This window comes from Dendrobates tinctorius, unplaced genomic scaffold (assembly GCF_039654945.1).
Source record: "Dendrobates tinctorius isolate UK_male_01 unplaced genomic scaffold, ASM3965494v1 ptg000097l, whole genome shotgun sequence".
NCBI lineage: Eukaryota > Metazoa > Chordata > Amphibia > Anura > Dendrobatidae > Dendrobates > Dendrobates tinctorius.
This window is the reverse complement of record NW_027361765.1, coordinates 10300566-10326685: the sequence shown is the minus strand read 5'-3', so window position 1 is coordinate 10326685 and position 26120 is coordinate 10300566. Positions and strand designations below refer to the sequence as shown.

At 43.5% G+C, this 26120-nt stretch overlaps 1 protein-coding gene across 2 annotated transcripts in view; it reads left to right on the top strand.

The window, feature by feature from the left end:
• TRPM1 (transient receptor potential cation channel subfamily M member 1) overlaps positions 1 to 26120 on the top strand; it is a 337343-nt gene that overhangs the window by 220349 nt on the left and 90874 nt on the right. For both annotated transcript variants that reach the window (XM_073586898.1, XM_073586897.1), the window contains exons 18-20: positions 1648 to 1770; positions 15527 to 15658; positions 25826 to 25954. In XM_073586898.1, the coding sequence (XP_073442999.1) occupies positions 1648 to 1770; positions 15527 to 15658; positions 25826 to 25954 (384 nt within the window). The remainder of the gene's footprint in view (positions 1 to 1647; positions 1771 to 15526; positions 15659 to 25825; positions 25955 to 26120) is intronic.

The window sequence follows — 26120 nt, the reverse complement described above, 5'->3', positions numbered from 1 at the left end:
TACTCCCCATGTCTCTCTCCTCTATAAATCACTCCACTGGCTCTCAATTCACCAACGAATCCAGTTCAAACTACTAACACTGACCTACAAAGCCATCCTCAACCTATCCCCTCCCTATATCTCTGAACTAATCTCCCAATCTCTTCCCTCACGTAATCTTCGATCCTCCCAAGACCTTCTACTCTCCTCCACACTTATTCGTTCCTCACACAACCGCCTCCAAGATTTCTCCCGAATATCTGAATATCCCCTATCCTCTGGAATTCCATGCCTCAACACATCCGATTATCCACCACCCTCGGATGCTACAAACAGAACTTGAAAACCCATCTTTTCAGGAAAGTTTACAGACTGCAATAACCATTCTGCTGCCTCACCACCACCCGAGCTGCCACCTCAAAACCACTAGAGCTGCTGCACCCCCGACCTTCTGTCTCTTCCCCACTATCCCATAGAATATACAGTAAGTCCGCAAGGACAGGGTCCCCTCCCCTCTGTACCAGTCTGTCATTGTAAATTTGTTTACTGTTAACGATATATATAACTTTATATGTAACCCCCTTCTCATGTACAGCACCATGGAATTAATGGTGCTATATGAATAAATAATAATAATAATAAAAGTACACCAAGCAGAGCTGGGTCACATGAACTATCCTCTGTGGGGAAGATTGGCCCTATTTGTGCTGCCTGTCAACAGGTCTCATAATGTGTTACAGCATATAGTTTACACAGAAATCACAGTATTTGCATGGAACACACTATACATCTGGTATCACATGGAAATAGCTACTCTGTGGGATATCACACACATTTTCACTGCGCAAAACAATATGCAGCATCTTACCGTTCTAGCAAATTGGATGGGATTTATAGAAATATCATACATACCCACTGTGCTTTTTTGTGTTTCAAATCTGCAGCATGTCAATACCTCTTGCGGGTATGCTGAATTGCCTGTGCAGATTTTCCCCATAGAAATGTATTAGATTCGGAAAATCCGCAGGTAAAAAACGCATATGGGTTTAGTGTGTCCACTGAAGCCGAAATGCACACAAGACTGTATCGATGAAGTTTTGTGAAAGCCAAATACCAGAAAGTATGAAAAGCAGGAAAAAAGCTTAACGTAAAACATGACTTCCAAAAAAGAGAGAAAAAAATTCCAGCAATAAAAACAAATGTTTAAAAAAAAACACACTAAAAAAAACTAAAAAAAAAAGCTATTAATCTAATTTAGCTGATAGGCGCAAAGAATCTGCATCATCAATAACTCACCAAAAGCTCATTGTGGGAACATAACCTTGTGCAGAGAAGTAGACAGAGAATATAGCAATAGTAATCACACCCAGTAGCACAAAGGTCTCTCTGCTACATAATATTATTAATTATTTGTAACACAAAATACATAGTGGTCCTCGTTAAAAATTTTGCATTGGGGCCAAGATGCTTCATATTACTTCTGTGTTAGTGTGTATAGCTTATTAAGAGTAGGGAAAAATCCCCTTCCTCAGAAGAACAAAACATGGCAGGGCTGCTCTTTCTTCTTAACATCTTGACATTCTTTACATTTTTGCATAACTTAGATGAGAAGGACTGAAACATTATTGATTTGAGTGGTATGTTATTGCTACTTTTCTTTGATTTCAGGTAATATTAGGAATTCTTTTTCCACCGACCATTCTGTTTCTAGAATTCCGGTCCCATGATGATCTTTCATTTCATACCTCAAAAGAATATGAAGAAGGAAAAGAGAAAGAAGACGATAACATGGTAAGAACCTAAGAACCTACTTAGACTGCCATTTGTGGATCATTGGAAATATGTTATCTGATGTTTTACTCGCAGAAAATGAATTTACAGCAAAAACAGATATGGTTTATGGGCTGTAAAAAAATTCATACCACTGTTGAGACCATTATATTTAGTATTATAGTCTAGTAATATACTATTTTTTTCTTGATTCCCTGTCCCATGCAATAATGTAGATGTGCTTGCGCTGGGATTATTGTGGTAGGGTCAAGATATTGTCCATCAAGGTCTTGTTAGGCTAGTTTCACACTAGTGCTTTGGAGCGCAGCGACGGCCTGCGCACGGCCGCCGCTATGCCCCGCCCCCTGCCGCGCCTCCGCCAGTAGCTCCGCCTACCGGCGCATGGCCCTGTATGCGTCCTGCGTCCCCTATCTGTATCACTGGGGGCGCAGGCCGTGCGCAGTATGCGCCTTTTTGACGGTGCGCCGAGCGCAACCAAACTGCAGCAGGTTGCGTTTGGCGCAGGTCAGCGCACCGTCAAAAGGACGGTGGAGGCGCAGCAGGGGGCGGGGCTTAGCGGCGGCCATGCGCAGGCCGTCGCTGCGCTCCAAAGCGCTAGTGTGAAATTAGCCTTACATGATCTTTTCAAAGCCCCTTCCGGCTCACCGGCCCCATAGCTGCCGCACAACAGTGGAGGGAGATAGTGTTTCTCTGCTCTGCTGTAGAGTTTAACTGTATTAGCAGGCCACTAGGGTGACCGCAAAAAATCGATGTCGGAATTTTGTCCGTCTGGACCCCACAAAACGATTCCCCTTTCCAGATATTGAGATAGCCAAAATTTGAGCTCGATCAAACGACGTTAACCCGTGCCGCTCGTCGCTCAAAGTTTGAAAAAATCCAAATTGAGGTATTTTAAGATTTAGGTATTTTGCATAGTCTGTTAGACTACAAAGAATGTGACAACAACATTGCAGAAATAGCCCTGACCAAATTTTCAAACCATTTGTGGTATTTGAATGCAGAGTTGGTGGGATTATCGTTTTTTGATCCCACCATTAAAGACAATGAAAAGTTGTTAATGGCTAATAAATTGCTCAGTAGCACAGATGAACCATCAGAGCACGCTAGGGTTGTAAATCCAAAAGTTAGGAAAGAAAAATTAAAACAGGTAGGAAGTAACCGACTTTAACGACCTTCTGACAAAAGATGAAGAACAAAAGCAATATGTCCTGCAAGTTGTAAGCAAATGCCGAGCATTATATTCTGACGTTTCAAAAACTACTTTAACAAAAGCTCTAGAATAGATTAGATAACTATGTAAAATTATCAACTCATGTAGGTTAGCGTGCTCTGATGGTTCATCTGTGCTACTGAGCAATTTATTAGCCATTAACAACTTTTCATTGTCTGTAATGGTGGGATCAAAAAACGATAATCCCACCAACTCTGCATTCAAATACCACAAATGGTTTGAAAATTTGGTCAGGGCTATTTCTGCAATGTTGTTGTCACATTCTTTATAGTCTAACAGACTATGCAAAATACCTAAATCTTAAAATACCTCAATTTGGATTTTTTCAAACTTTGAGCGACGAGCGGCACGGGTTAACGTCGTTTGATCGAGCTCAAATTTTGGCTCTCTCAATATCTGGAAAGGGGAATCGTTTTGTGGGGTCCAGACGAACAAGATTCTGACATTTTTTCCCCCCCATATGAGATCCGGTCACCCTACAGGCCACGCTGCAATGCCCAAATGTAAAATTGATTTTTAGCCACAATTACATGTATTTAAGCAAAAAAAAATGTTCCCAAAGGTGGACTACAATTTTAATTTGTTGATACTGGGTGATCATTTCCAAATTTCAGTGAGTCAATGCTTGGCACTGCACATGCTCCACTGCAGCTCCGTTCAAATCAGAGACTGTAGAAATGGTTTGGGTTCTGGCAATTGGTAGGGGTAACAGCAGTCAAACCAACAGATGTGAAGTAACTACCTACAGTCATGGCCAAATGTATTGACACCCCTGCAATTCTGTCAGATAATACTCAGTTTCTTCCTGAAAATGATTGCAAACACAAATTCTTTGGTATTATTATCTTCATTTAATTTGTTTTAAATGAAAAAACACAAAAAGAATTGTCCTAAAGCCAAATTGGATATAATTCCACACCAAACATAACAAAGAGGGTGGACAAAAGTATTGGCACTTTTCCAAAAAATCATGTGATGCTTCTCTAATTTGTGTAATTAACAGCACCTATAACTTACCTGTGGCACCTAACAGGTGTTGGCAATAACTAAATCACACTTGCAGCCAGTTGACATGGATTAAAGTTGACTCAACCTCTGTCCTGTGTCCTTGTGCGTACCACATTGAGCATGGAGAAAAGAAAGAAGACCAAAGAACTGTCTGAGGACTTGAGAAACCAAATTGTGAGGAAGCATGAGCAATCTCAAGGCTACAAGTCCATCTCCAAAGACCTGAATGTTCCTGTGTCTACCGTGCGCAGTGTCATCAAGAAGTTTAAAGCCCATGGCACTGTGGCTAACCTCCCTAGATGTGGACGGAAAAGAAAAATTGAAAGAGATTTCAACGCAAGATTGTGCGGATGTTGGATAAAGAACCTCCACTAAGATCCAAACAAGTTCAAGCTGCCCTGCAGTCCGAGAGTACAATGGTGTCAACCCGTACTATCCGTCGGCATCTGAATGAAAAGGGACTGTATGGTAGGAGACCCAGGAAGACTCCACTTCTTACCCCGAGACATAAAAAAGCCAGGCTGGAGTTTGCCAAAACTTACCTGAAAAAGCCTAAAACATTTTGGAAGAATGTTCTCTGGTCGGATGAGACAAAAGTAGAGCTTTTAGGGCAAAAGCATCAACATAGAGTTTACAGGAGAAAAAAGAGGCATTCAAAGAAAAGTACACGGTCCCTACAGTCAAACATGGCGGAGGTTCCCTGATGTTTTGGGGTTGCTTTGCTGCCTCTGGCACTGGACTGCTTGACCGTGTGCATGGCATTATGAAGTCAGAAGACTACCAACAAATTTTGCAGCATAATTTAGGGCCCAGTGTGAGAAAGCTGGGTCTACCTCAGAGGTCATGGGTCTTCCAGCAGGACAATAACCCAAAACACACTTCAAAAAGCACTAGAAAATGGTTTGAGAGAAAGCACTGGAGACTTCTAAGGTGGCCAGCAACGAGTCCAGACCTGAATCCCATAGAACACCTGTGGAGAGATCTAAAAATGGCAGTTTGGAGAAGGCACCCTTCAAATATCAGGGACCTGGAGTAGTTTGCCAAAGAAGAATGGTCTAAAATTCCAGCAGAGCATTGTAAAAAACTCATTGATGGTTACCGGAAGCGGTTGGTCACAGTTTTTTTGGCTAAAGGTTGTGCAACAAAGTATTAGGCTGAGGGTGCCAATACCTTTGTCTGGCCCATTTTTGGAGTTTTGTGTGAAATGATCAATGTTTTGCTTTTTGCTTCATTCTCTTTTGTGTTTTTTCATTTAAGACAAATTAATTGAAGATAATAATACCAAAGAATTTGTGTTTGCAATCATTTTCAGGAAGAAACTGAAGATTATCTGACAGAATTGCAGGGGTGTCAATACTTTTGGCCATGACTGTATCTTGTGAATAGGCAGAATACCCCTATAGGCATAGCATTTTATATGTTATGTAACTGTAAATATCCTAATGTATTTAGTACAATGAAGCCTTGAGCAATATACAGCAGCTTGAAAAAGTATTCATCCCCTTAGCTTTTTACCTATTTTGTTACATCACAACCTGTGTTTAAATATTTTTGTAATCTGATTTGTGTATTATGCATCAGCACTAAATAGTCTAAGTTAGCAAAATGTAGTGAGAAAAATATAGGCATAAATTAAATTTGTGGCATCAAAATAACTAAAAATTGGCATGTACATATGTATTCACCCTTTTGTGATGAAGCCACTAAAAATTTCTGGTGCAAGCAATTACCTTCATAAGGGACATGCTTAGTGAAAGGAAGTCCAACTGTGTGGAATCTATGTGTCACATGTCTGTCAGTATATACACACCTTTTCTGAAAGGCCACAAAGGCTGCAACACCATTAACTAGAGACACCACTAACCAAACACCACCATAAAGACCAAGTAGATCTCCAAACAAGTCAGAGGCAAAGTTGTTGAGAAGAAAAGGTCAGGATTCGTTTATAAAAAAAATCCCACTCTCTGATGATACCCCGAAGCACCATCAAATCTATTATCATCAAATGGAAAGAACATGTTACCGCAAACCTGCCAAGAGAGGGCCGTCCTGAAGGTAACCCTGAATGAGCTGCAGAGTTCCCAATCAGAGACTTGAGTATCTGTACATACACACATGGTCAAAATGTTGGTACCCCTCGTTTAATAACAGAAAAACCCACAATGGTGACAGAAATAACTTGAATCTAACAAAAGTAATGATAAATCAAAAATCTATGAAAATGAACAAATGAAAGTCAGACATTGCTTTTCAACCATGCTTCCACAGAATTTAAAAAAATAAAACTCATGAAATAGGCCTGGACAGAAGTAATGGTACCTTTAACTTAATATATTGTTGCACAACCTTTTGAAGCAATCACTGCAACCAAACGATTCCTGCAACTGTCAATGAGACTTCTCCACCTCTCGACAGGTATTTTGTCCCACTCCTCAAGAGCAAACTGCTCCAGTTGTCTCGTGTTTGAAGGCTGCCTTTTTCAGCTCTTTCCAAAGATGTGCAATAGGATTTAGGTCAGGGCACATAGAACGCCACTTCAGAATAGTCCAATGTTTTCCTCTTAGTGATTCTTGTTTTTTTTTTTTAGCTGTGTGTTTTGGTCATTATCCTGTTGCAAGACCAATGACCTGCGACTGAAACCAAGCTTTCTGACACTGGGCAGCACATTTCTCTCTAGAATCCCTTGATAGTCTTGAGATTTCATTGTACCTTGCACAGGTTCTAGACACCTTGTGCCAGATGCAGCAAAGCAGCCCTAAAACATAACTGAGCCTCCTCCATGCTTCACAGTAGGGACAGTGTTATTTTCTTGCTATGCTTAATTTTTCCATTTGTGAAGATAGAGCTGATGTGCCTTGCCAAAAAGTTCCATTTTTGTCTCACCTGTCCATAGGACATTCTCCTAGAAGCTTTGTGGCTTGTTAACATGTAGTTTGGCAAAGTCCAGTCTGCTTTTTTAGGATTTTTTTTCAACAATGGTGTCCTCCTTGGTCGTCTCCCATGAAGTCCACTTTGGCTCATACAGTGATGGATGGTGTGATCTGACACTGATGTTCCTTGAGCTTGAAGTTCACCTTTAATCTGTTTAGAAGTTTTTCTGGGCTCTTTTGTTACCATTCATATTATCCATCTCTTTGATTTGCATCAATTTTCCTCCTGCGGCTACGTCCAGAGAGGTTGGCTACAGTCCCTTGGAGCTTAAATTTCTGAATAATATGTGCAACTGTAGTCACAGGAACATCAAGCTGCTTGGAGATGGTCTTATAACTTTTACCTTTAACATGTTTGTCTATAATTTTATTTCTAATCTCCTGAGACAACTCTATCCTTCACTTCCTCTGGTCCATGTTGAGTGTGATACACACCATGTCACCTAACAGCACAGTGCGTATCTGTAGCCCTCTATACAGGTCAACTCACTGATTCCAAGTTTGTATACACCTGTGATGCTAATTAGTGGACACATCTTGATTTAACATGTCCCTTTTGTCACATTAATAATAATACTAATAATAATTTTATTTCTATAGCACCAACATATTCCGCAGCACTTTACATTTTAGAGGGAGCTTGTACAGACAATAGACATTACAGCATGATAATAAACACATACAGTAGATCAACACAGATACCAAGAAGATTGAGGGCCCTGCTCGCAAGCTTACAATCTATGAGGAAAAAGGGGAGATATGAAAGGTGGATGGTAACAAATGCTTTCCTTGTTCGGACCAGCCATAGTGTAAGAATCGGGTGTTCTTGTAATGCTGCATGAACCGGCTATCAGCCTAAGGCTGGGTTCATATTGCGTTAGGCACCATCCATTTAATGGATCCATTACTAAGCCAGACTAACGCAATGTAATGGATCTGTTAATGCACCCAATGCGATCCATTATCGTAACGCATCCTAACGCATGTCAAAATCGGCATGCGTTAGCGATGGTATGTTACTTTGTGACGCACCTTCGAATGCGGTCTACCGTGTTTTTGGGTACGTTAGGTATAACGCACAGCGAACGGACGCATTTACTGTGCATAGACCTCTATTACTAACGCATGCCGACACAATGCTACCATGCGTTAGTGCATGCGTTAACGTGATAGTACAAAAAAAGATTTTGTGCATCATCGTTAGCGCATCCGCTTAACGGATCCGTTAATTGGATGGCACTGATGCGATGTAAACATAGCCTAAGTATGTAACAGTACAGACACAGAGGGTTATTAAATGCATAAAGCTTGTGGGAACATGATACGAGGAACCTGGTTATGGTAAAAATTTTGAATGGGCAACACAGGGATAGTTAGGTTAATGCATTGAGGCGGTAGGCCAGTCTGAACAAATACATTTTTAGGGCACACCTAAAACAGTGGGTATTGGGAATTAATCAAATTAACCCGGGAAGTGCATTCCAAAAAATTGGCGCAGCAAGTCAAAAGTCTTGGAGATTGGAGTGGGAGGTTCTGATTATTGAGGATGTTAACCTCAGGTCATTAGCAGAACAGAGGACACGTGTAGGGTGATAGTCTAAGACGAAGGAGGAGATGTAGGGTGGTGCTGAGTCATGGAGTGCCAGTGTAATGACTGGCAAAAGGTAGAGGCATCGGCATAACGATTGGTGAGGAATATGATCCTGGCTGCAGCATTCAACACAGATTGGAGAGGGGAGAGTTTGGTAAGAGGGAGACCGATGAGTAAAGAGTTACAACAGTCCAGACGAGAATGAATAAGAGAAACAGTAAGAGTTTTTGCAGAGTTGAAAGTAAGAAAGGGTCAAAGTCTAGAAATGCTTTTGCAGATAACAAGAGCGAGCCAGTGATCTGATGTGGGGGGTGAATGAAAGCTCGGAATCAAGTATGACATTATATTCAAGGGCATCATCATTTCTGTCCAAGCCTATTTCATGAGGGGTTTTTTTTTTTTTTTTTTTTAAATCTGTGGAAGCATAGTTGAAGAGCAATTTCTGACTTTCATTTGTTCATCTTCATAGACTTTTGATTTATTATTACTTTTTTCAGATTCAAGTTATTTCTGTCACCATTGTGGGTTTTTCAGTCATTAAACGAGGCGTGCCAACAATTTTGACCGTGTGTACGACCACAATAAGCAGTACACTCCATAGAGATGGCCTTTATGGAAGAGTGGGCAGAAAAAAGCCATTACTTAGACACAAAAATAGTAATTGTCATTTTGAGTTTACCAAAAAACATATGGGAGACTCTCCAAGTGTATGGAGGAAGGTGCTGTGGTCAGATTAGACCAAAATTGAACTTTTTGTCCATCAAAGTAAATGCTATGTCTAGCACAAACTCAACGCAGCTCATCAGCTCAAAAAGACCATCTCCACAGTGAAACTGTTACGCGGGGCTTAGGTCAAAGGAGGCTGAAATACCCGGGGCCCCTGCGGAGTCCCTCCAACTAGGGAAAACCCTGTCTGACCCTCAACCCAGGGTTTTTGCTAATGGTGCAAATGCCTGAGCCTCCAACCTTTCCTTATCTCCTGCTCAGCCCTAAGCTGAACCCTCCACCCTCCACCCAGTGAGTTGTCAAACCACCAAAGCCCACACAGTAATGACAGACAGGGAGAACTTAAACCACACCGCGCCGCAAACACACAGGACAATACTGTAATGTGAACAGGGCAAAACAAAGCACAAATATAGGAAGGCGAAAAGGTAACAACGGATCATACGCCACCAGATATGAATTTCTCTCTCCAACACCTCCTCTCCAGACCGGAACCACTTGGCATAAAACACAAGCTATAATCGGCGACGCCCACAGGCCAGCACAACTATTTAAAGACCGTGGGCGTGACCAAACATCCCACCTGATTTCCAGCTAGATTAACCCCCGATAACCTGAGTAAAATAAAGCCGGTGCCACTGAGGCTATAGTGGACGGAGATGGAACTACCGCTGCCTGCCGGACACTGTGGTGTGAATAGCGTCCGACATGACAGTACCCCGTCTTCTACGAGGGACCCCAGGGCCCTCAAGACTCATAGGACCCGGCTTGTCCGGATGACGGCGGTGAAAGGAACTGACCAGCTGATCCGCATGTATGTCCGAGGCTGGTACCCCAGACCTCTCCTCCGGACCATACCCCCGCCAGTGTACCAAATACTGAAGAGAACGGCGCAGTACTCGACAGTCCACCACCTTGGAGACTTCAAACTCTAAATCGCCATCCACCATGACTGGAGGTGGCATCGGCGTCGTGTCCACAGAGCCTGCCACCTTTTTCAATAAAGCCCTGTGAAACACGTTGTGTATCTTGTATACCGCAGGAAGTTCCAACCGATAAGCAACCGGGTTAATGATGGCAGCAATCTTAAAAGGGCCAATAAACCTTGGACCCAATTTCAATGATGGAATTTTGAGTTTTATGTTTTTAGTAGCTAACCACACCCAATCACCCACACACAGGTCCGGACTTGGCACGCGTCTAGCGTCAGCCACACGTTTGTACCTTGCACTCATGCTCAGCAATCGCTGTTTCACACTCCTCCAGACTGATGATAGTTGAACTCCTAACCGGTCCTCCTCTGGGACGCCCCCAGAGCCCCCCTGACGCAAGGTACAAAATTGAGGATGGTGCGCATAAACACAAAAGAACGGAGACTCTCCCGATGATTCTTGGTGGTGATTATTTAATGCGAACTCGGCCAAGGGAAGGAACGTCGACCACTCCTCTTGGTTGTCAGACACAAAACATCGCAAATACTGCTCCAGATTTTGGTTCATGCGCTCAGTTTGACCATTTGACTGTGGATGAAACGCCGACGAATGAGACAACTTGATCCCCAATCGTGAGCAAAAAGCTTTCCAAAACTTCGCCACAAACTGGGTCCCCCTATCAGACACTATGTCCGACGGAACTCCGTGTAGTCTGACCACCTCCTGCACAAAGACCTGAGCCAACTTCTTTGCGTTGGACAAGGAAGGCAACGACACAAAATGCGCCATCTTCGAAAATCGATCAACCACCACCAGGATGACCGTGTTCCCCGCCGAGGCAGGCAAGTCCGTGATAAAGTCCATGGAGATTTCTGTCCATGGCCTACTAGGTACCCCCAGAGGCTGTAGAGTGCCAGCAGGACGGGTTCTGGGCGACTTCGCCCTGGCGCACATGATGCAAGCTGTCACATACGAGACCACGTCCTGCCGGATTTTTGGCCACCAGAAGCGGCGCGATACCAGCTCCAAGGTGCCCCTAACCCCTGGATGACCGGCCAGGACAGAGTCGTGGTGTTCCCCCAACACTTTAAGACGAAGATGAAGGGGTATGAATGACTTATTAGCGGGAAGTCCTGGCGGTACCGCCTCCTGGGCCTCGGCAATCTCCGCCTCTACCTCAGTCGTGAGAGCCAAAACCACTACACCTTCCTGGAGGATGGGTACCGGATCTTCCCGAGGTTCGCCCCCCGGAAAACACCTGGACAAGGCATCCGCCTTGGTGTTTTTATCCCCAGGATGGTAAGTCACCAGAAAGTTAAAACGTGTAAAAAACAATGCCCAGCGAGCCTGCCTGGGAGACAGACGCTTGGCCGACTCCAGATAGAGCAGGTTTTTATGGTCGGTGATGACTGTGACCTGGTGGGCCGCCCCCTCCAGGAAGTGTCGCCATTCCTCAAAAGTCAATTTGATGGCCAACAACTCCCTGTTGCCGATGTCGTAATTCCGTTCGGCAGGCGACAGCTTCTTGGAGAAGTAGGCGCATGGACACATATTGCTCAAGGACGAGCCCTGTGACAGTACTGCCCCCACTCCCACCTCAGACGCATCGACCTCCACCGTAAAAGGTTTAGATACGTCCGGTTGCACCAGAATGGGGGCTGAAGCAAAACGGTTTTTCAGAAGCTCAAATGCACGCACCGCATCCTCAGACCAGATAGCGAGATTGGTACCTTTTTTCGTCATGTCCGTGAGCGGTTTGGCTATAGTAGAGAAATTCTTAATAAACTTCCTATAATAGTTGGCAAACCCAAGGAACCGCTGGAGCGCTTTTAGATTATCAGGTCGTTCCCATCGCAGCACCGCTTGCACCTTCGCGGCGTCCATTTTAAACCCTGCGGCGGATACAATATATCCCAAAAAAGGCAACTCCTGAAAAAAAAATACGCATTTTTCAAGCTTAGCATAGAGCTTATTCTCACGGAGCAACTGTAACACCTGCCTGACATGCTCTAAATGAGTGTCCTGGTCGCTCAAATAAATGAGGATATCATCCAGGTACACAATCACAAATTTCCCCAGCACATGAGCGAATACATCATTTATGAAATATTGGAAAACAGCAGGCGCGGTTGTCAACCCAAATGGCATAACTAGGCTTTCAAAATGACCCTCAGGGGTATTAAACGCCGTCTTCCACTCATCCCCCTGACGGACCCTTATGAGGTTATATGCCCCCCTGAGGTCAAGTTTGGAAAACCACTTCGCACCAGCCACCTGGTTGAACAAATCAGGGATCAGCGGCATCAGGTAGGGATCACGGACCGTAATCTGGTATAACTCCCGGAAATCCAGACACGGGCGTAACCCCCCATCTTTCTTCTTAATGAAGAAAAACCCTGCTGCTACAGGTGAGGATGAAGGCCGGATGTGCCCTTTACTTAAACTCTCCGCGATGTAGTCTTTAAGAGCTTGTCTCTCCGGACCAGAAATACTAAACATCCTCGCCTTTGGCAATTTAGCCCCGGGTTTTAACCTACTCTCACAGTCATAGGCTCGATGTGGAGGTAGTTCTGAGCAACCCCTCTCAGAGAATACGTCCGCAAAATCCAGCAATGCCTCCGGAAGGCTGGACTTCACGGCGGACACACATGTGGCCAAGCAATATTCCTGGCAGAAACCACTCCACTGGACTATGTCCTGGGTTCTCCATTCAATCACCGGGTTGTGCTTGGACAACCATGGGAAACCCAGGACCATTTGTGCTGGGAGATTATTGAGTACCCCACATGTAACTCACTCAGAATGTAGGACCCCAATGTGGAGTTTAACCTCAGCTACAAACTCAGTAATCTCCCCCTGTGGGAGGGGAGCGGCATTAATGGTAACCACACGAATAGGATGAGGGAGTTTTTCGATCTTAAAACCTGCCATGCGTGCAAACTCCTCATCCATGAGATTGGTGGTGGAACCGCTATCCACAAACACTGATATTGGTAACTCTCTGCCCGCAATAATAACCCTGGCAGGGAGCATACATTGAGATACGATCATGGAGGATATGCATACGCTCAGTTGGGCCTCCTCCATACCCTCTGAGCTTACCAGTTTTCCGCCGGTGCGACTTTCTTTGGTAGCATAGGACAAGTATTTACATAGTGATCTCTTTTACCACAGTAAAAACATGCTCCATGCTTCCTGAACCCAGGAAGGCGACGCTGCACATGTGATACCCCAGCAATTTGCATAGGTTCCGTGGGCTCACCTGCAGCAACCACACTTGCACCCCTGCTTTCCCCCAGGGGCAGCGTCTCCTGCGCCCCCTGACGCCAACGGCGATCAATGCGAATAACCAAACTCATGGCAGACTCTAACGATGCAGGAGTCTCATACATCAGGAGGGCCTGTTTAACTCTTTATGAAACACCATGAATAAACTGACTCCGCAGCGCTGGGTCGTTCCACTGTGTGTCTACTGCCCAACGGCGAAATTCTGAACAATAGTCTTCCGCCATACGTTCCCCCTGACAGAGGGCGCGGATTTTAGATTCCGCCAAAGCCAGTCTGTCGGGATCATCATAAATGAGCCCGAGTGCTGAAAAAACATTCTCAACCGAATGAAACGTAGCAGAGTCGGCTGGTAAGGAAAACGCCCATGCTTGGGGGTCCCCACTCAGGAATGATAACACCAGACCCACACGCTGAGCCTCATTACCTGAGGAGACCGGGCGCATGCGAAAGTATAACTTTCAGGCCTCCCGAAAGATGACAAATTTGCTGCGTTCCCCAGAAAATCGTTCAGGCAGCGGAATCTTTGGCTCTGCACCTGCACCAGCAGAAGCCGCTTGCACATTAGCTACAACCAGGCCCTGCTGCTGAACTGCCCCCTTCAACTTAGTGACCTGTAAGGACAGCGCCGCCAACTGGCGGTTTATGGAAGTCATGGAATCCATGGAAAAATGTTGGGCCGATTATAATGTTACGCGGGGCTTAGGTCAAAGGAGGCTGAAATACCCGGGGCCCCTGCGGAGTCCCTCCAACTAGGGAAAACCCTGTCTGACCCTCAGCCCAGGGTTTTTGCTAATGGTGCAAATGCCTGAGCCTCCAACCTTTCCTTATCTCCTGCTCAGCCCTAAGCTGAACCCTCCACCCTCCACCCAGTGAGTTGTCAAACCACCAAAGCCCACACAGTAATGACAGACAGGGAGAACTTAAACCACACCGCGCCGCAAACACACAGGACAATACTGTAATGTGAACAGGGCAAAACAAAGCACAAATATAGGAAGGCGAAAAGGTAACAACGGATCATACGCCACCAGATATGAATTTCTCTCTCCAACACCTCCTCTCCAGACCGGAACCACTTGGCATAAAACACAAGCTATAATCGGCGACGCCCACAGGCCAGCACGACTATTTAAAGACCGTGGGCGTGACCAAACATCCCACCTGATTTCCAGCTAGATTAACCCCCAATAACCTGAGTAAAATCAAGCCGGCGCCACTGAGGCTATAGTGGACGGAGATGGAACTACCGCTGCCTGCCGGACGCTGTGGTGTGAATAGCGTCCGACATGACAGAAACATGGTGGTGGCAGCATCATGCTATGGGGATGTTTTTGACGACAGTAAAAATGGTCAGAGTCGAGGGAAAGATTGATGGTTTGGAATACAGGGATATTCTTGAGCAAAACCTGTTTCAGCCTGTCAGTGATTTGAAAATAGGAGGTTCAGCTTCCAACAAGACAATGGCCCAAACATACTGCTTAAGCAACACTCAAGTGGTTTAAGGGGAAACGTGTAAATGTTTGGAGTGCCCTAGTAAAAGCCCAAACATTAATCCTATTGAGAATTTGTGGTCAGACTTGAAGATTTCTGTTCACCAGAGGAAACCATCTAGCTAACTTGAAGGAGCTGTAGCACTTTTGCCTTGAAGAATGGGCAAAAATCCCAGTGGCAAGATGTGGAAAGATCACAAAGAGTTATCCAAAGCCACTTGCAGCTGTAATTGCCATAAAAGGAGGCTCTACAAAGTACTGATTTTAGGGGGTGAATAGTTGTGCACAATTAAGTTTTCAGTTATGTTGTCCATTTTGTTTTTTGCTTCACAATAAAAAGAAAACCAAATGTTCACATTTGTAGGAATGTTCTTTACATGAACTGATGCAAACCCTAAAAAAAGTGAAATTCCAGGTTGTCAAGTAGCAAACATGAAAAATACCAAAGGGTGAGGGTGAATACTTTCACAAGCCACTTTATATTTTCATCTTTCAATGCCTGTGTTTATTATCTTTGAATTTTTAATACATATATTTTTGTCTGCTAAATTTGTCATTAGGATGGAAATGCTGATGCCAATTCTCGGAAAGGAGATGAAGAAAACGGCCATAGAAAACAAAGGAGTATTCCTATTGGCACAAAGATCTATGAATTCTACAATGCTCCGATAGTCAAATTCTGGTTTTATACAGTAAGTAATATGGACTTCTTTTCAAACTCAAAAAGATGGAAGTTTGCACAATTACAGCTCCCTACTACTATCTTCTCTACTTTTTCCTCAACTCTAGTCTTAAAAAACTTTTTAATGTTTAGATGTACTACAATCAAACTAAAAATTACACAAATCATGTAACTAATTACTGTGATTCCTAGGTTCTTTATTTATAAATTAGGCTTAAAAAAAGTGATTTGTTACAATTCAGCATCCTAATCATTGATTTTTTGGCACGTACCATGACATACTATTTATTTTCAATTATTGCACTTCATTATAAAGTTATACTTCCTTCAGAAAATATAACTCATCTATTTAAGTAAATATAGACAAAATGACTTATTCTTAAAAGAACCGCCAAACTCTGCAACCATTCCAAATCGGTGCATGTTTAGCAGGACCATATAACCTCAGTTGCCTGTACAAATGCATTTTTTTGCTAATATACAGTATATATAGGGTATATAGGGTTAATCTGCATTATAATACTGCCTGGCAGCCTTTTTGAAAGTGTGGCTACTGAGAGAAAATTAAATTATTTGAGACCCCAGACACCAGATTCCAGCAATGGGGCATTCACAAAGCGATTACAGTCACCGCTCACAGCATTGCCAACTATACTGTGGGTGGCAGCTGCAGGGCCGGCATCAGCACCTGGCGTACCCGGGCAAATGTCGGGGCCCTGGAGAGACGGGGGGCCCACTCGGCACCTGAGCAAGTTTTTTTATTATTTATAAGTCCGGGGTTGGTCCCCCGCCCTCTGCCCTCCGCAAAACATCATACTCACCACTATCTTTTTTCCTGTGAGAGCACACGGTCCACATGTTACCTCTCATTAAGGTCATGAATATGGATGACACTCCAATCCCATAGGCGTGGCGCCCATATTCATGACCTCTCACAAAAAGGACTCAGGTGAGCGACGTTGAGAATGAGCGGCGGCAGGGCTGGGGGGAGAATGAGCTGGGGGGAATGAGCGGGGGGGCCCGGGGGGAATGAGCCCAGCCCCTGGGGGAGATAAGAGTGAACTGGGGGGAAATGAGCCCAGCGAGGGAGATGAGAGTGAGCGGGGGGGGAAATGAGCCCAGTGTGGGAGATGAGAGTGAGCGGGTAGGGGAATGAGCCCAGTGGAGGTGAGAATGAGCCCAGTGGGGGAGATGAGCCTATTATTCTCTATGGGGCATTATATGGGGCCCATTCATAGAATCATAGAATCATAGAATTGTAGAGTTGGAAGGGACCTCCTGGGCCATCTGGTCCAACCCCCTGCTCAAAGCAGGATTCGCTAAATCATCCCAGTCAGATGTCTGTCCAGCCTCTGTTTGAAGACATCCATTGAAGGAGAACTCACCACTTCTCGTGGCAGCTTGTTCCACTCATTGATCACTCTAACTGTCAAAAAGTTTTTTCTAATATCTAATCTGTGTCTCCTCCCATTCAGTTTCATCCCATTGCTTCTAGTCTTTCCTTGTGCAAATGAGAATAAAGTTGATCCTTCTACAATGTGACAGCCCTTTAGATATTTGTAGACAGCTATTAAGTCTCCTCTCAGTCTTCTCTTTTGCAAACTAAACAATCCCAAATCCTGCAACCTTTCCTCATAAGACAGGGTTTGCAGACCGGTCACCATTCTGGTTGCTCTTTTCTGAACTTGCTCCAGTTTGTTGATGTCTTTTTTAAAATGTGGTGCCCAAAACTGGACACAATATTCCAGATGAGGTCTGACCAAAGAGGAGTAGAGGGAAATAATGACTTCACGTGATCTAGACTGTATGCTTCTGTTAATACATCCTAGAATTGCATTTGCTTTTTTTGCTGCTGCATCACACTGTTGACTCATATTCAGTCTGTGATCTATTAGTATACCCAAGTCTATTTCACATGTGCTGTTGCTTAGGCCTATTCCTCCCATTCTATATATGCTTTTTTCATTTTTATTGCCCAGATGTAGTACTTTGCATTTCTCCCTGTTAAAAACCATTCTGTTAGTTGCTGCCCACTTCTCCAGTTTATTTAAATCATTTTGAATCCTCTCTCTCTCTTCTCTAGTATTAGCTATCCCTCCTAGCTTTGTGTCATCAGCAAATTTAATCAGTTTACCCTCAATTCCTTCATCTAAATCGTTGATAAAGATGTTGAACAATACAGGGCCCAGGACAGAGCCCTGTGGTACCCCACTTGAGACATTCTTCCAACTGGATGTGCAGCCATTTACGACCACTCTTTGGGTCCGATCACTAAGCCAGTTATGAATCCACCTAACAGTTGCCTTGTCCATTCCATACTTAGTCATTTTTTCAATAAGGATTGTATGAGAGACTTTGTCAAATGCTTTGCTGAAGTCAAGATATACTATATCTACAGCATTTCCTTGATCCACCCAATCAGTGATACCGTCATAGAAGGAAATTAAGTTAGTCTGACATGACTTATTAGCTACAAACCCATGCTGACTCTGTTTAATCACTTCATTCTTATCCAGGTATTGACATACATGTTGTTTAATAATTTGTTCAAAGATCTTTCCTGGTATAGAAGTCAGACTCACCGGCCTATAGTTGCCTGGGTCCACCTTCTTCCCCTTTTTGAAGATAGGAACAACATTTGCTCTTCTCCAGTCTTCTGGCACTTCTCCTGTCCTCCAAGAATTTTCAAAGATTATGGAGAGGGGTTCAAAAATTTCTTCTGCTATCTCCTTCAGTATTCTGGGGTGTAATTCATCTGGACCTGGAGACTTGAATTCATTTAGGTTAGCTAAGTGTTTCCTCACTATCTTTCTGTTTATAGATATCCTGGATTCTTCTATTCCCTTAATAGGACAGTGAATAACAGTTGATGTTACATTTCCTTTCTGAGAGAAAACAGATGCAAAATAGGAATTTAAAAGTTCAGCCTTCTCAACATCCTGTCTGACCATTTCATCATTTTCATCCTGTAAAAATCCTATAGCATCTTTGACTTTTCTTTTACTTTTGACATATCCCCAAAATCCTTTATTATTGCTTTTGACATCTCTTGCAAGCCTCAATTCATTTTCAGCTTTAGATAATCTGATTTGTGCCCTGCAGGTTCTGCAGACAGCATAATATTCTTCTTTAGATATGCCTCCCTCTTTCCATTTTGTAAACATTTTTTTCTTCCTTTTTAGCATGTGCTTAAGTTCTGTGTTCATCCATCCTGGTTTCCTTAAATGCTTCCTATTCTTCCCTCTTTTCGGAATTGATAACAACTGTGCTTTGAGAATTTCATTTTTCAAGATTTCCCATGTATGGAGCATTATATGGGGCCCATTATCCTGTGTGGAGCATTATATGGGGCCCATTATCCTGTTTGGAGCGGCTCAGTGGTTAGCTCTGCAGCCTTGCAGCGCTGGAGTCCTGGGTTCGAATCCCACCAAGGACAACATCTGCAAGGAGTTTGTATGTTCTCCACGTGTTTGCGTGGGTTTCCTCCGGGCACTCCGGTTTCCTCCCACACTCCAAAGACATACTGATAGGGAATTTAGATTGTGAGCCCCATCGGGGACAGTGATGAAAATGTGTGCAAACTGTAAAGCGCTGCGGAATATGTTAGCGCTATATAAAAATAAAGATTATTATTATTATATGGGGCCCATTATCCTGTTTGGAGCATTATATGGGGCCCATTATCCTGCTTGGAGCATTACATCGTGTCCATTATTCTGTATGGAGCATTATATAGGGCCCATTATTCTGTATGATGCATTATATGATGTCCATTATTCTGTATGGAGTATTATATGGGGCCAATCCTGTATGGAGCAATGTATAGGGCCTATTCTGTATGGAGCATTATATGGGGCCCATTCTGTATGAAGTATTATTTGTTGTCCATTATTCTGTTTGGATCATTATATTGGGCCCATTATTCTGTATGGATCACTATATTGGGCCCGTTATTCTGTATGGATCATTATATTGGGCCCGATATTCTGTATGGAGCATTATATTGGGCCCGTTATTCTGTATGGAGCATTATATTGGGCCCATTATTTGGTATGGAGCATTATATGGTTTCCATTATACTGTATGGAGCATTATATGAGGCCCATTTTCTGTATGGAGCATTAAATGAGGACCTTTTCTGTATGAAGCAATATATAGGGCCCATTATTCTGTATGAAGCAATATATGGGGCTCATTATACTGTATGAAGCATTATATGGGGCTCTTTATATTGTATTGAGCAATATATGGGGCTCATTATTCTGTATGAAGCAATATTTGGGGCTCATTATTTTGTATAGAGCATTATATGAGGCTCATTATTCTGTATGGAGCAATATTTGGGGCTCATTATATTGTATGGAGCATTATATGAGGCCCATTATTCTGTATAAAGCAATATTTGGGGCTCATTATTCTGTATGGAGCATTATATGAGGCTCATTATTCTGTATGAAGCAATATATGGGGCCCAATAAACTGTATGGCAGACTATGTGATGCCCAGAATACTGTGTGGAGTTCTATACTGTGCGGTCTTAAGTGAATCCTCACTAGGGCACACACTGTGCTCTGCGAGGATTTGCTGGTTTCTGAGCTATTGTAGAATTTACAATAGAGATCACTCATGTAATGTAAGAAGTAAGTGATATCTTTGGCATTGTACTATACCTATATTTCTTTGCCATATCTGTGCATCATGAATTGTGGTATGTATTAAAGGTGCCCACTGAGACACTTTCGCCCGGGGCCCACAAAAACCTGGAGCCGGCCCTGGGCAGCTGTACACATGATCCAGCGCTTTGTTTGACAGCTTGCTCTGCACAGGTGTGCTGTTATGGGGTGATCGTGACAGAGAGGAGCCGGAAGACTGCAGCATCTGATTTCTCCTGCTCCTGCACTGTTTTGAAGCACTTTACCTTCACATTAAATGGTGCAGGTTTATTTTATCAGTGCAAGGGTTAATCTGCTCAGTTGAGAGCTCTTGGAAGTTTTCCTGCATTAAGGCTATCAGCTGTTCACTGTTGGCGACTCCCCTCTCATATACAGCTCTGGCAAAAATTAAGCGAACACTGCAAAATTTTCAGTTTGTCTGATTTTTCTTTTTATAGGTATACTTTTGAATAAAATGTAAATTGCTCTTTTATTCTATAAACTACTGACAATGTGTCTTTGATTTTCCAAGCATTAAATTTTGTATTTATTTTCAGAAAATGAGAAATGGTCACAATAGCAAAAAAATGCAGTGCTTGCAGACCTCAAATAATGCTAAGAAAACAAGTTCATAATCATTTAGAAACAACAATACTAATGTTTTAACTCAGGAAGAGTTCAGAAATCAATATTTTGTGGAATAACCATGATTTTTAATCACAGCTTTCATGCATCTTGGTGTGTTTTCCACCAGTCTTTCACACTGCTTTTGGGTGACCTTATACCACTACTGGTACAAAAATTTAAGCAGTTCTTGTTTGTTTGATGGCTTGTGATTATCCATCTTCCTCTTGATTACATTCCAGGTCTGGAGATTGGGCTGACCATGACAGGGATTTGATGTGGTGGTCCTTCATCCACACATTGATTGACCTAGTTGTGTGGCATGGTGCATTGTTCTGCTGGAAAAACCAGCCCTCAGAATTGGGGAACATTATCTGAGCAGAAGGAATCAACTGTTTTCCCTTCACCCCGCCAGGACAGGAACCTACCGAAATATAAGGGGAAGAACCCTGGTTCAGTTGGGTTCCTGTCCTGGATGGGAATCCCATGCTCAAGACGGTGGTACCTGTCATGGGTAAAAGGAAAGGACCCTGGCCCGTCTCGGCGTGGGAAGAGCAGGTCTTGTACCTGTAATGCCAGCCTTCGGATACTGGTAGTGCCATCCACAAGTCCCCCAGGGGCTTGGTGCACGTGCGGGCGGCATTCCCGGAGGGTGTCGTGCAGGATCCGCTGTGCCGCCCCCCCCCCTTGCGCCTCCCCGGCCCAGCTCCCTCCTGGATGACACCACATGGAGGAACGGCTGGGAGGCTTCTTCCGGTTACCACTGACATCACGGGCGCCACAAAGCATGATGGAGGAGGTGCGCCCCTCTGACGTCAGGGAAGCGCCAGAAACAAGATGGCAGCACCCAGTGCGACGCCAGCAGATATAAGAATCAACAGTGTCCGGCCAGCGGTCGCAGGGGGGAGGGGCAAGGTTAACATAGAAGAGGCACGGAAAGCTGGGGTTATATAAGCCTGAACAACATGATGGAAGATTGCTCATAAAATTGAGTTGGGTGACTCAGAGCAGCGGCAATCACCGTCGCCTCCTCCAGGAGCTCATCGACAGCATGGACATAAAGGCGACAGCTGCTCAAGTACCAGGAGCAGCAGCTGCCCCAGCCAGAGGTCCCGGGAATCCTCGGTGTCCAGAGAGGATACATTATGTGTCCCGCCACAGCCTCCGAGTCCGGTACCCACGGTTATCAATGGGTGGTGAGTGATCTCCTTGAATGTCTGCTAGGTTGTTAATACTCACCTATTGTTTGGTTATATCTTTAAGAAAAGCCTAGGAAATCTGTGGGAAAGAAGGATAACAGGGTCAATGCCCTGTGTAAAAATTCCCTAGCGAATGACTGGCAGAAGGACCTATGTTCCAACTGCATCCAAAGAACCATTGCGGAAGAGACCCCAAATTTTGCAGATAGTCTTCGATCAATCATTAAGTCGGAGGTGGAGAGCTCCCTTAATTCACTACTGAAGAGAGGGAGGAAAAAAAGTTAAGGATCTTCCTTCTGATTCAGGCTCCTCTTCACCCTTGTCTCAGGTGAAAGACCAACTGAGAATGGTGAGAGAAAAACTGGAAGGAGCCGTAAATATGAGTAAAAGTAAAAAGATAAAATTGCTTAATAAAATAGCCTTTATTATAAAAATTGGCACACCAACAAGAAATGTAAGATTAGTGCATAAAAGAGGCAATTAAACCGCTATAATGAGCATATATAAAAAATATATAGGACCATGAATAAAATACAAATAATGGATCAGACAGAGATATATGCTCATGTTTCATATATACCCAAACCAAACAAGCCTGTGGCAAATTATGGAACCCAATTTTATCTTTATACTTTTACTCATATTTATGGCTTCTTCCAGTTTTTCTCTCACCATTCTCAGTTGGTCTTTTATTTCGTACCGGATGGTCTGCCATCCAACTATCTGGGAGAGGGCACATTGTTTACACAGGTGTTCACCACATTGACCTATTGAGTCTAATTCTGCCTTATTTTAAGTGTGCTCTCCCAGCTAATCTTACCCTTGTCTCAGGGCCTAGTCCATCCTGAATCCCCGTCTTCCTCTTCCTCAGATAGTGACCCCGGGGATAGGCCATGTTTTCCTATAGAGGATACAGATGGTCTGCTTAAGGCCATTAGATCAACTATGAGCATGAAAGAGGAAAAAATGACTAAGTATCTGGAAGATGTCATGTTTGGGGGATTACAGGAAAAGGAAAAAATGGACCTTGCCAGTCAGTGACAAGGTTCAGGCCTTCATTAACGGAGAGTGGAGGAGACCAGAAAAATCAGGAGCTCTACCCTCTTACTCTAAAAGGAGGTATCCTTTTGAAGAGAAGGATGCAGAAATATTGGACAAAGTTCCAAAAATCGATGTAGCGGTATCCAGTTCATCTAAGAGGTCAGCATTACCCTTAGAGGACTCAGGGACCCATTGGATAAAAAAGCAGATACTTACCTGAGGCACACATGGGAAGCAGCGGCAGGAGGACTAAAACCAGCAATTGCGGGAACTTGTACGGCACGTTCGTTAATGATCTGGCTCCAGCAGCTTGAGGAGCAACTTGCTTCCAAGGTAGCGAGAGAAAAAATTCTTTCAGATATGTATTTGTTACAAGGGGCTGCAGCTTTTTTGGCAGATAAGTCTGCTGATTCCATGAGACAGGTGGCTAGAGCAGCCGGATTATTGAATGCAGCAAGGTGTACGTTATGTCTCAAAGGATGCCCAGGAGATTTACAATCTAAAATTAAGCTGTGTTCGCTACCATGTGATGGCCAATTTTTATTCAGGAAAAATCTGGATGACATCCTAGAGAAAGCAAGTGACAGGAAAAAGGGCTTTCCCAGGTTCTCAGGGGATCAGAGAAGGCCGTCTTTTCGGAGGAGAAAATTCAGCAGAGGTCGCCCTCTAGGAGAAAGAAGAAAATGGGAGGATAAGGGAAGAAAAGAGTCCGGATTCATGTTCGGCAGTCCCTCCCCTACATCCAAGAAGTCCTCGCAATGGCGCCGGAACTCCTGTGGAGGGAGAGGCTTTCACTATTCGTTCACTCATGGGAAAACATTTCCTCCAACACCTGGATCCTAAACATAGTGAAGGAAGGCCTAAAAATACAATTTTTTCATCAACCAAAACAAACATTCGTTATAACCCCCTGTCAGGAAAGTGATAGAAGAACAACTGGCCCAAGAGACAGAGATCCTGAGCCTAGTGGACAAGCAAGTCCTGTCCGAAGTTCCAGGCGAACAGAAGGGAAGGGGTTTTTATTCTCCCCTCTTTTTAATAAAAAAAAACACATGGCTTGTTCAATACTATTATAAATCTCAAACGTCTCAATCTCTGGGTGAAGAATCACACCTTCAAGATGGAATCAGTGAACACAGCCATAAAGTTCCTCCATCACAATTGTTTTATGGTGGTAGTCAATTTAAAGGATGCCTACTACCATATACCTATCCATCCAAGTTACTAAAAATATTGGAGGGTAGCTCTGTACATCCAGGGCAGACTCAAACATTTTCAGTTCAGAGCCCTTCCTTTCGGCCTATCAGTAGCCCTGAGAGTATTCACCAAGGTCATAGCAGAGATGACAGTCTTCTTCCGAATCCAGAACACAGTTATAGTGCCCTATCTAGATGACTTTTTGATAGTAGGAGGATCGGAGGATCACTGTGCTGCGCAGTTTAGACAGGTGTCAGTGACCTTACAAAGAACTAGGCTGGATGGTGAATACTCAAAAGTCAAAATTACAACCCCTAAAGATACAGGCTTTCTTGAGTTTTATCCTGGACTCCGTGCTACAAGCTTGTCTTCTACCCAAGGACAAAATAGAGAAAGTGGTGAAGCTGTCCTTGGCCGCCACAGAACAACCACAAATGTCCATAAGAAACGCAATGTCCCTGTTAGGAACCCTAACGTCCTGTATCCCAGAGGTCAGATGGGCACAATACCATGCCAGACATCTACAATGGGAGATCCTAACATCACAGAGATTGCTAAGAGGACGTTTAGAGGGGAAGGTAAATCTTTTCTCAGGGGTCAGGGACTCTCTCAGATGGTGGTCAGACAGGACAAATCTGATATCAGGGGTTCCTTGGGAAACACCGGTGAGCGACGTGATCCTAACAGATGCAAGTTTCTCAGGTTGGGGGGCACACCTGAGAGGTCAAGCAATTCAGGGGTCTTGGGCTCCTCAAGAGCTGGGGTCATAATCGAACCTAAAAGAACTATGGGCATCCATTTGCACCAAGGAGTTAAAGTGCCTTGTCACATGAATTTGAATATGTCGCCAAACCAGAAACTTCATTTGTAGACATATGTTTCAGGGAATTTGCCCCCTCATCAGTACAAAACAAGGGGACCTGATTGCCTGGGTCAGAGCCTTATCACAGGGGTGTAACAGTTTCCTTGCAACATCACAAGCATAGATTTACAAATTAAGCACATGTGTATTTGGAGTAGTATCCCACTTGTAGTCGATGGTGCATTATACATTATATGCTTGAGTCAGCAATATTGAAGAAATTCTTCAGTGTGACCATTTCTTAGGTCAGATGAGAGATCACTTCAGATGTGATCATTGTGTTAAGCCCTATGACCTTTTCAGTAATGCTTTGCAAATCATCTTAAAGGGGATTACACATCAAGGACACAACAAATAATGTTATGTTTTTCCGTGCACCTTTTTTTTGCACCACTGCATTACAAAGGAGATTAATTAGACTTTATACATTATTAACAAGACATTACATTTCAATATTTCATCTTCCCACATAAAGGCATTTACATTTCAAATCATGGTACACTCATCAACGATATTTAAACCATTTAAACAAACTAATATATATCGAAATTTACCACAAAAAGTGTAATATGTAAGAATATAAATGTGTTTTTTCTTCACAGATTTCCTACTTAGCATATTTAATGTTATTCAATTACATTATTTTGGTGAAGATGGAGAGATGGCCTTCACTTCAAGAGTGGATTGTCATTTCATATATTGTAACACTTGCACTTGAGAAAGTGAGAGAGGTGAGAATTGGAACTGGAAGTTATTTGTAGAATAAGAGATTGTTTTTTTATTTTGTATTCAGTTTATTATTATATTTGTATGGCATGCTGGTGACCCTATCAGTTTCAATGTACTAGTGACTGAATGACGGGAGACGAGGTAAATCTCCTGTAGGGCCCATTTTAC